The 12,026-nt window shown below is 40.6% G+C and overlaps 1 protein-coding gene across 2 annotated transcripts in view; it reads left to right on the top strand.

Annotated features, from left to right (window-relative positions):
• RGS7 (regulator of G protein signaling 7) overlaps window positions 1-12,026 on the top strand; it is a 246,391-nt gene that overhangs the window by 226,911 nt on the left and 7,454 nt on the right. Inside the window, exon 17 of one of the 2 annotated variants that reach the window (XM_054398828.1) lies at window positions 2,178-2,339. The exons of the other annotated variant lie outside the window; for it this stretch is intronic. Within the exon in view, the coding sequence (XP_054254803.1) occupies window positions 2,178-2,339 (162 nt within the window). Of the gene's footprint in view, window positions 1-2,177; window positions 2,340-12,026 lie in introns of those variants that run through there. 2 annotated transcript variants of the gene reach the window in all.

Below are 12,026 nucleotides of genomic sequence, written 5' to 3'. Positions count from 1 at the left end.
TCACTGTAGGGGTTAGGAGAAAAAGTATCCAAAGACCAGCAATATGCAGGGAAAAATGTGTCATGATAGCTTACCATGTCTATAAGATAAAATTCAAATAATATGTAGAATAAGATTATACAAGTCAGACCAATTAAGAAGCAACTAGGTTTTGGGCTGATTTTAGGTCAAAACTTAATTAGTTTACACTAGTCTACTAGAGTTGATTCCCAAGATGATAGAATTTGGCTATGCTTCATCTAAAAAAATCAGGGAATTTAGAATTCATAAATAATCAATTGTTGTAGATAAGAATAAAAATTTGTCTCACATCTTTTATCCCACGAGAAGAGGTGGCTCAGCATTCTAGTGTGTTATTGAGAAGACTGTTTGAAGACTAAACAGAGCTCCTGGTTCAACTGTCTTAATAATCTGGTTTACACAGGTCAGTAATAAAGGGAGCTCATACATATTTACAGAGAGTAGCCAGGCCTGCAGACCTGTGCAATTAATCACAAGTAACTTAACAAAAGGCAAAGATTAGCATGTGCTAAATATTTTCTGAGATTATGTCCAAGGTGGACATTGAGGAGTTGCCTAACAAAACAATTTTCGATATGCTGTTTTAAATGCCTTCCAGTGCCACACAGGTGTTGACACACTTTTGATTTTAAAAAGAAAACAAAAAGTCTTACTATAACATCTTACCTGTTACATTAGAGGAAAACATAATTTCAGGCTTAACATACTTTCAGTTTAACAAGAATCTGTGAATTTAATATAGGTAGAAGGTGATAGAGTTAAATTTAAACATAAGGAAGAGAGTATGCCAGTAAGAACACTTTCCATCTTTTGGAGAAAAGAGTATTAATACTGACAGATGATATGGTGAACCTGATGGATGAGTAGTCTAACCCAACATTGCAGATTGTGTGTTTCCTTGAAAATTATATTATTGGGGAAATATTCATCCTAGTCTGTTCAACTTGTATTATGCAGCTCAAAGCATAAAATCTTCCTTTTGTGAAGACCCACTCTGATATACTGCATTAGAGCAGTGCTCACAACCAAATTAACAGATCCCTGTAAACATAATTTTAATTGATACTGACAATAGATACTAAATTGTGGAATTCCACTGAGTTATAGTACAGCAAATTGCTTAAAAACTCATAGATATGGCAGAATAAGTTCATTTGCCAGCTACTGCAGAAAAAGCACAATAAATGTATGAATTAAATACCTAATAGGAAAGTTAGAGCCATTTTCCATTTAATGTTTTATGAGGTATTTGTGCTACATTACCAGGGTCTGGCTGTGGTATTTTGAGGAATGAGGTAAGCTTGCTGTGCCAGCTTGGCCTCTGTTGATCAGAGCCGCAGTAGGACAGCCTAGGAGAGCTGTTACATTGTTTCACAGCTTATGTCCAGCTCAGATAAAGCTCAAATCTGCCTGAAATATACCATGGTGACATATTCTACACCATCCAATTCAAACAACTTCACAGCACTGTTACACAGTCACATGTAATACATTTGAACAATGTTTCTACAAACAGTAATTTCATCAAAGCAATAGCTGCACTCATGAGAAAGTTGCTTTCCTGCCTATCTGCAATCTGCCTTTTACTTTCTTAGCTTAAAACATCTTTTTGTCTTCTGTGATAGAACTACTGCAGTTTTCACATTGATCACTTGTACAAGCCTTCAAGTTCTGGTTATGACCAACAGCAAAAACCTCAGCATTAGTTTCTCATCAGCTAAAACCAATTTCATTCCAAAATGGCCTTTAAATTTGTTAGATTATTCTGTGAAACAATCTGGCTGGATGGCAGTACAGGTGTTTTAAGTGTAAGGGCTTCCTGTGGTTAAAGATTTGACAGACTCCAGTTGGTGCCCCTAGTTATTTGACAGTGATGTGGCAACACTAAGTGGTTGCTGATGAACAGGTTTGCAGTGATCATGCCTCTGTTTTCTGTTTTTGTTTTTTGTTTTTATCTTTTCCTCAGGGGAAATCGCTCACATCAAAGAGGTTAACCAGTCTAGTGCAGTCCTACTAAAAGGATCACCTTGTAGCATGGAAGCAGACTCAAATCATTATACATACTTTGTAGCTCACTGATTGCCTGACTCAGAGGACAGTAGAACAAGATGTTGCATGAGCAAGGACCTGACTTGTTTTCTTTTGTGTATACTAAGGCATTACAGACTCCGAGGGACTCTCTAGCCTTTCGATGCCTCCATTTTGAAAACTGTCTGCTCACTTCCTCCTTCATATCAAGCTGGATCTGTGTCTTTTTATTTTCTGCAAGCTCAAGTACAGTGAAAAACAAAAAGCTTCTGCTAGGCACAATTTATTAAAAAATTACGTCAGTCAAAAACTGGAAGAAATGTAAAAAATGCATATATTAATAAATATACATGGCATCACATTTATTGCACAATAAATTAGCACAGAAGGTTTCATTTCACTGATGTATTCACATTGAGAAAGAAAGCCTGTGTCTTTGTCTGTTGTCTGTATATTCTGTTAATGTTTCTTGCATTTATTTTTATACCATATTTAAAAAAGAACACCTTTTACTCCAGATGTATTAAAGTTGATCCTTTCTCTGTAAATTTGTGTATGTTTATATTGATGTTTTCTCTTTCATTAAAAGATGCAGAATCTCTTTCCTTTGGGAAGTTTGAGATTTTCATATTGAATCTGAAGATTAGTCAAGAGTAAAATCATCCTCAGAAGTTACACACTTTGTGCTTTCTAAAAAGTGACGTGAAATGGCATTTTCTTTCTCTCGGTGACACCTAATCAAACACACTTAATTGATAATAATTTACTTTTTCTTTTCTTTTTTGTCAAGCTAGCAGCAAAGAGACCTTTCCAGCTTGCAACAAACCTTTCTATAAGCTAGGCCCACTCTGTAACACTGCATCCTGCAGAGTGATTCAGTCACTATTAAAGACTGGATCAACTGAATTGCATTTCCTTAGGAACTTAGGTGAAAAAAGCTGACCGAAAACACAAGTGCATACTTGTTAAATAGGAAGGATAATGTTTCTTTCTCATTGCTGTCACTTGTGATACAATGCAGTATTTTGAACTGAAAAGGTAGTGTTTTGGGAGTGCTAAGTATACTGTCTGGAGAGCAAACCTAGTTAGAAACATGCAAGACTTCCATTTTAATTCAAGGGCTCTATTGTCTGCTGCAGAGGCTACTCACACAGAGACACAGAGGCAGGTTTATGAGAGCATGTGAATGTTGCCTGTGAGACAGCAGATATGGAGCTTCTGCAGCTAAACTGAGCTAGAACCAGAAATCTCTGATTGGCCTAAGAAACAACACTTTTGACTGACAGAAAAGCGATGGTGGCAACTGAGTCAAATGACAAAATTCTGGTATCCCCAGAGGATCCTGGGGTACAGAGGACAAACAAACCTTTTTAACCGTGCACAGGGTAGACTTGGGACAGCCAACTCAAACACCATCTGTCATACTGATTTTGGTTTGATATTGAGAAAGAGTAATCTTGTTTCAAAGGGGACTACCAAAGCTAAAAATGCACAACCTCCCACACACAAAAAGTGGGGTAGTCATAGACACAATCAGAAAATATGTTTGAATACATTAATGCTAGACTCGTCTCATTTAACACTGAATAGCTACCTGAGATGTTGCTGCTAGTGACAGGGGTCCTGCACAAAGCAGCCGTGGACAGAAATACTGATCTGCCTTCTGCAGGAAGTGCTCATTTTGCTGTTGGCTCTGTCAGTAGCCTGGTGCAGCTGTAGCCTTGACTGCAGCATCTCTAAAGAGGTAGTCTGAATGAAGTGAATGAACCCAAGACAAAATACATTATAAATCACCGTGAATGGTTGTTCTTCAGGTTTTGCTCAGTTGAGGTGTCTGGTTGTTTGGGATTTTTTTTTTCTTATGCCATTATGCTTCTATTTTCTAACTAGGATGATAATCACTGTGTTAAAGTGTCTTGGTTTTTATTAGCACAATTCTGCTAAGGTTTTATTAGAAAAAAGTGGAAATGCCCCATGAAATCTTGATTTTATCAAGAACTCCTCCTTCTAGGTCAACTCAAAATATTCACAGTCTAGAGAGGCCAGATGATTTTTAATAAATAGCCACACTGAACCCCAGATCTTAAACTCTGAGATTTAATTTTCCTTTACCACAGAAATGTGAGCTCAGAGGCATGAACCTGGGGCCAGACAATCCACAGAAATTTGAGCTCTGTTTCACTTCTCAGTGCCACTGAGAGAGATTTATTTCCAAATGCCTGCTGCCACCAATTGCGTCAGCTGATATATTTCCTGCTTTGTCTTGGGAGTTAACTAATTAGATACCAGGGTCTGCTTTGAAGAATCACTCCCTTCAAATAACAAGTGTTTCAAACTCTTGCATTAGGTATTTTAATGCATCTTTGCCCTCAGAACATTTTTTTCAATTACTTTGCAACACCAACTTGGCAGATAGATATGGAGCGTTTGTACTCCTGAACCCATTTTGTACTTATTTTAGTTCTTTCCTTTCAATAAATACAAAGTCTCTTTTGAATGGCTCTTTCCTGCATTTGCACAGGATTTAACACAATGTCTATAAAAATATGCATTGCTAATAAGGATTTCAGAGTAGTCAGGGAGCTGTATTAAGATTTCATTAGAGCTTAGTTTCAAGGGATACAATTCCGCTGTTACACATGAGTGAATATGGACCAAACAAAATCTGTCCTACAACCAACTGATTTTTAAAGAGTTTCTCTGCAATCTTTTGATACTTGACCTGATCACTGTTATCTGCCAGTGATACAATACTGAGACTGGCAACCAAGTAGGCACAAACTTCCTTTTACTTCCCTACAGAGAAAATCTAAATATTTGTTTCCAAATTTATGTGATGATCCACTTACAAGGATTAAGATCAGACAGAAGCATGTTTGTACAGCCACCAAACAGAAGAACTATGACTTCAGTTGCACAATGATATAACAACTAAGAATTTCAGTGACACCATGAGTCTGCTGAATTAAAAATGACCAAAACAGAAACCCAACCTGAAGGTGACAGATTTCTAGTTCCCTGGGGAAGGGCCATCAATCAGTGCCTCCTAGCTCTGCCCAGGAAGCTGGAAACACCCTCCATTGGGGATAAAAATTGTAATATTAATTAAAAAAAACCCAAACACTTGGAGCTGGGAATTTCCATCTGAAAGTCAGGGTTCATCAGACAGTCTCTTTCCTCATGCATGCTTGAGCATAAAGCAGTTCTTAAGTCTACAGGGGAAGGAAGTGTTCGCCAATGCTGCTGCACCCTTGAGCTCCCAGGCCAGCCTGGGAAGGAAAATGGCTGGTGGGAGAGACAGGAGATTCCCTAGCAGTGACCTGACAACAGTAAAATATTCATCCATTCTCCTGTAAAGGTACAATTAAAATTTTTCCTTCAACTGTACAAAACCAAAGAGGGATGAAAATAGCCTTAAACATTGATAAGAGAAATTGCAAAATGCTGAGCTGAATCAGTAGTAGAGACTGGGTAAAAATTAATGAACTGAAGGTGAATACAAGAGTAAGAAAGGAGAATTAATTGTGGTGACCAGAACAGAAATAACAAGGGAGGAGAACTGGGAAACTGAGTAATTAAGAGCAAGGGAGGCTGTCTGCAGCTGGTGGATTGCCAGACTATTGCCAGCTATTGGCCATGACTGTGCAGAGCTGGAATCAAAACCAAAAAAAACAGACCAGATCAACTGTGACTGCCCTTTTAAGATCCAGCAATGACATTTTTTCAACTAGAAAGCAATTAATATAAAATATTTTTTTCATTGTGCATCTCTAACACTGTTTGAAGTCATGAGACATAAATGCCACACAGTCCCCCAAGAAATAACAAATAGGAGGGCAAAAAGCAGTTCTAGAAAATGAGACCTATAGGAATGCATTCAGGATGTTTTCTTCTTTAAAATAATAATTTTTTTAAACGGCAGAAAACAAAAGTGAGCAAAGGTTTTTTTCTTTAGCTAACTGGAATGTAGAGTTGGGAATGATCAGTGATTTCTTTGTGACTACTGCAGTTATCTTTATGCTAAATGATTAACAGCTATTTGAATTCAGATTTTAAAATTACTGTATTTTTGTGTCCATTCTAGCTAAAGATGTGCATAGAACTAACTCTGGACTTACTAAATTAAGTGCATAAAACACAAGAATTTTGATAAGAGAAAGTTAATAGCTGTAAAGATTTGTATAAATTAATGTTACAATCCCAACATGTTTGAGAGAAAATTACTAACAATTTCTTTGAACATATTCTGTGTCCACAATTTATTTAAGCAAGTTACTAAGTGATTGTGGATCAGTCCAATCTGCCTTCTGATCTGACTCTCCTAAACAGATTCACGTTTTTGTCTCCTGTGAAGATAAAATAGGTTGAAGTCCCAATATGAAAGCGATGGAGGGAAATAGAGGATGATCCCTCTGAGGCTAGATTCACCCTTATTATGCTGTTAATGACTGTGGAGTCCTCAAGTGATGTGTGTAAAGAAATGGGGTTTGTTTGTACAGACATTGACTTGAGTGCTGCAGTCTTTCCAGAAGGTAATTTTCTCTGCCACTGTGAAGTTTATTTCCTAATACCTAAACTAAATCTTCTTTGCTTCTATTTATCTCTATTTTTAACAAAGTTGCTACAATCAGTATAATAAAAAGTTTCCTACTTTTTTTTGTTCAAATAGGTAAATGGCCAGTGCAACGCTACAGCCTCTTTGGTTTTCTTAGTGGTATTTTCTGAAGTGCTGAGTGACTTCATTGCTCTCCTCAGGGATGGGGACTGTTACAACTTTCTTGGAAGACAGTGCCTAGAGCAGGCTGCAGGGCTCCCACCCAGGCTTTGCAGGGAGAGAGCAGAGGATTACTGTTGTACTTCTGCCTGTAGACACTACTATGGGACTTGCCCTTTATGCAGTAGATGGCCACTACTGAATTATGCCATCTTGTGTGGAACAGTGATGCCCAGATTCTTTGCAGGAAAATACAGATGGTCCTTCTTCTTCATGCATAGCTGACTCTTCCTGGGTTAGTGAAGTGTCTTCAGTTGTCCATTGAGTACCATCCTCATTTTCCAGATCATCTTCTCTTCCCAAGGTCACTTTTCTCTTTTCATTCTAACATGTAAAATATTTTCAGTTCTTTCATTTGTGGGTGTCTTTATGTGTTGGTGAGAGTGAGGAATCTTCCGGCCTGATTCTTTAACGCAAAGGCATGAATGATAGCAAGTACCATCATCACTATTTGCCATAAGGGATCTGTATGTGTAAATTGTTAAGGGAAATTGCCATGACAATAAACTCTGAGAACCTGCTCAAATGCTAGATGATAGTCCTTATTTACAAGTGTGGACATGGACAGAAAACATCAAACAATGTTAAGACGCAATTATAAATGTTACCTTGTTAGTGGCATTTGTACCAACTATTGTACTTTTTCTCCCAAAATATATTTGGCTGCATTCACCTGCATTGGCTCTTTTTTTGGTTTGACTGGATTTTGAAATCTCTGATCAGTTTCATCACAAATGTCAACTTTCAAGAGATATGCTTTACCATCCTTTCTCTTAACGCCAGGGCTGCATGTTCTACATGTGTATAATATAAATGAAGCATTTCATTATTCATATAACTTTTCTATCCACCTCTTTATTCCTTTCTCCCTTTCCTTTAGAAAATACGTGTGGCAAGGGTATATTTAATGTAACTGACTTTTCTACCTTTTTGCTAAGAGGAATGTGTAACCTGAAATCGATGACCTTTTTTGAGCTCATCTCTTCTGATACACTGTTCTTTATACAACTCATCTTTTCTTTTAGACTATTTCTTTTCTCCCCATCCCACTCAGTAATGTCCTTTTTAAGGATTCTCTATATTTTATAGTTCTTTGTTCCTCTGATCCTCGCTCCACTGATCCCTCCTGCATGTTCCTGTGGTGCCACTAATGCACTTGCCTCCTCTGTTTTGTCTTTCTTAAAATTGAAAAAAAATAAAAGCCTTAAAGGAAAGATAAGCCATCCTGTAGGTGCAGAACATGCCTCTGGGTGCCTGCCTTTCCCCTTCCCCACCCTGCTCCCACCAGCTCTTCGGCCCTCCTTCAGCCACTATTGCCCCAAATTCTCCTCTCTTGGAGATGTCAGTGAGGATTCAGATGTAACTCCCCAGAGACACTGATAAACACCTAAGGTATTTCCCTAAACTCCTCTGTGCATCAACCCTTCTCTTCATAAAGTCGTTACTTTGATTGTCAGCAGTCTTAATGGTTAAAGTAGCCATTCAAAAGCTGGTCTGGCAAGCCACGGTATGGCTAACAGGCCACAGAGTGGCTGTTAGTAACGTCACCACCTTTGTTTAAACTCTTTTCCAAGTCTCTCCGTTAAGCTAGGCTTCCACACCTCACCAGGATTCCCCTGACAGGTCTGGATGTCTGTGCAGCATGACCCTGCCAAAACAGAAAGGGAGACCTGGAGCATCTAATCTTTCCTTTCTCTTCTCTCCCAAATAAACTTAGCCCAAATGCCCAAGCCGATGTTGGTAAACAGCATATAAATGCTGTATGTTACCAGGGCAGGCTTGCAGGGGCCAGGCAAACCACTGGTGGAGATGGCAAGAGATAGCTGAGGAGCTTGCAGCAGACCTCCAGGCTGATGGAGAAGGGGCCTGAGGAGATGTCCTAGGAGGAGGATGTCTGTGCAAGTGTGCCGTTACACAACAGGGCCATCCTTTCTTGCCTGGTGGGGAGGAGTGGCTGAGGAGCAGAGGAGGTAGGTGCATTATCCATTAGCCTAGGTGCACTGAATGGAGATGGTAAGGCAACAGGAGGCCTGGGTGTGTGACAGGGAAGGAGGATGGCAGGTACTCCTGTCATCCACTCCAGGCAGTGTAATGCAAGTAAGTCGGGAGCTTGAGTTTCTTTCATGGTAACAGCAAGGTGAGGACCTCCACAAACCCATGCAGAGTTTCTCAGTCTCATATCAAAGAAAGTGTCTGTATGAATCAGGAAAGTTTAAAGCCCACGACCAGGAAATATGTCTTAAGTTCTGGTCCATACTGCTCTGGGATGTAGCTCCAGTGAAACCCCTGAATGGGCCTATGGACGTTCATATTGTACCTAAATCACAGCTAAAGTTTATTGAGGATGGGGGCATAAATATGAAATTTCATCAGTAGTTAGACTTTATTTTAAATGTTGAGGTGTTTTAAAAGGAGACATTAGCAGTAAAATGCTGAAGACACAGTGTGGACAATTAGATCAGTAATGCTCAATTAATGAGGGAATTAGTTTCCAGAAACCTGATTTTATTGAATAGTTAAGCTTGTGATCATAGACAATTCTTAAATCAGTAATTTCTAAGTCAGTTTGAGTTGCTCCATTTCTCCTTCCTTTGCCTCATCTGAAGTACATCATCAACCTTGCTGGGTCCCTGACTAGCAAGGCCTTGCTTAATCTCTCCCCTTGTTTTCCTTCTCATTTTCCTCATCGTTTTCTATCATTGTTGGAAACCTCAAGCATGAGGGAACAACCGCAGCTGTTCCCCCACCTCTGTATTGGTGTGCAGAGGGGCATTTTCACTTCTATCTTTATTTTCTTTCTATACGTAGAACACTTGAAATGTCAGACTTTCATTTTGTTCCAAAGGGCTTCTTCCCCATGCCATTCCTGTCATACTGACCCATATCATCTATTTTTTCCTACATACTTGTGTATTATTGACATTTAGACATTTTATTGGGGAAAAAATAGCAAAACAAATCCCCCCTCTGCTGTTGGTCAGAGCTGAGTAGAACAATAGGCAAAAAAAAAATTATCTTTATGCTGCTCAAACACCATTGCTGTGTTAGAACTACATTTCAGAATTCTCATCTGCAAGGAGCACTGATCATCTGCTGACCATTCAGTGCCTTAGCTCTCATCTCCCACTGTTCATTCCTGCCCCAAACTCTCAGCATACTTTCACTGAAATCAGAAATGTGAAACCTGTGAGACTGAATTTGCCCAGCAGGCAGGATTGTGCTTGCCAGATGGACGTCAGTTGTAGTACCTTTTTGGAGCAGTAAGGTGGGGTTGGAGCTTCTTGGAAAGATGTTTTGGACTCCTCCTGCCACTCTTCCTGCCCCAGACCACATCGTCCTGGGAATACACTTTTGTCTCTAGAAATCTTTTGAAGGCAACCTCTTTCCACCAACATCATGGACTAGGAAGAGTGGCTTTGATCACTTTGTGTGTTTTAATGAGAAAATAAAACCAAGGGGTTTGAGGCCAGAAGACCTCACGGAATGAGAGAGGAAGGAATGATAAAAATTAAAATGTGCATAAAAATGACACCAAGTGACATCAAGCCCCCCTCCCCCCCCCTCCCCCCCCCCCCCCCGCCTCTTGTTATGACTATCACTTAGTTTCTGTGAATCCTGAGAGCACTCATGGGTGGCTGCCAATCTCCTACACCATGTGTGGAATGATGTGACCATCAGGAGTGAGCAGAAGAGGAGTGAGTGACTACAGGACACACAGGTAGTTGTTGGCACTGCCTGACCTGGGGGGTCAGAACTGGAAAATAAAAGGTTGAGTATTGGGAAGACAGAAGGACTTTCATCTATGTACCCTTCAAACAACGTGAAGCCCACTGCTTTTATTTTTCATCTAAAGATTTTGAATCCGTTGCTTCAACTCCATTGTAAAAAAAACCAACCAAACAAACAAAAAACCACAAGAAGAAGCAAAAGCCTTTCCATGCCCAGAGTGGCAAAATCTAATGGTGCCTTTAGAAGATGCATCTTTTTCCAGTTCCTGAGAGCTCCTGCACTAGGATGGAACTCATTACTCCTCATTACTGGGTCCTCGTAGTCATGTGCATGCAGCAGCAGTGGCAGCTGCCTACTTCATGCTCTGCTAGGGAAAAGCTATCTGCAGCTGTCAGTATCAGCCCACCACATAATGCAAAAATGGCTTCCTTTGACAGTTCTGTCTCCTGGAAACACTTACTTTATGTTAATACAGAGATAGTAATATCAGCATGGCCAGTATCAGCACTGATCTGGTACAATACAGGCAAAATGCTGTGTAATCTGAAGAGTACTACTTTGACTTGTGTAATGCTGAAGATGAAAAATATTAATTACAGAAATGTATTGAATGGGACACTTGATATTCATTATATCCCATTGGCTGAAGAATCTAAACAGCATAGAATCAGAAAGAAGTCAAAACTTTCTTTACTGTATTAAAGCAAGCTAGTTTGATGTTATCAAAGTTTGGTTTTGTTTTTTTGGTTTTTTTCCCCATTTCCCTCTGTCAATAGTTCTGAAGTGATCATATGCCTCTTCTTTCTATTTGATCTTTTTTTTTCTTCCTGGATGGATCTTGCTGATTTATGGGCTGAGAACCGAGGTATTTATAAGAAGCAAATTAACCCGATTTTATTCTCCTGCCCTAAAACCCTCAGCTACGCTGATATCAAAAGTCGCTGGCGAGCGACTGCAAGTTTTGTTTTGGACACAAGCAACCAGCGAACCTGACAGACGTGCGCAGCGCAGAGTGCTCCGCACGGCCGCTCTCCCGCGTCCCCGGTGGCACGGGACGCGACGCGGCTCGGGGCGGGGACGGGAGTGACACCTCGCGGCAGCGGTAACACCTCGCGGGCGAGCCGCTCGCAGCCAGGACCCCGCGCTGCCGCGGCACGGGGCCCCCCGCGGATGCTGTTTCCACCTGGGGTCGTCTCGGAGCACGCCCTGTGCCGGGCGCGAGTGGCTGGGTGCCGCCCGCCTTGCGCTGCCACAGCCGCAGGCCGGGCTCTGCCTCTTCTGAGAAGACAGAGGATCGCTGCCTGCCCTTCTCGTCTTTCTTTGCAGCCCTGTTGCCTGATGGAGAGCGGGTTCCCGAAGCGCAAATACAGGCTGAGGTAAAGAGGGGCGGGGTGAATTGGAAGTGATGAGCAGGCGGCGAGTAGGGGACAGCCTGCGTGCCGAGGCTGACATCGGACGGCTTTGCCTGATTAAA

This window comes from Indicator indicator, chromosome 2 (genome assembly GCF_027791375.1).
Source record: "Indicator indicator isolate 239-I01 chromosome 2, UM_Iind_1.1, whole genome shotgun sequence".
Taxonomy (NCBI): Eukaryota; Metazoa; Chordata; class Aves; order Piciformes; family Indicatoridae; genus Indicator; species Indicator indicator.
Note: the sequence above shows the minus strand (reverse complement) of the source record. Positions and strands in the feature narration are given on the sequence as shown.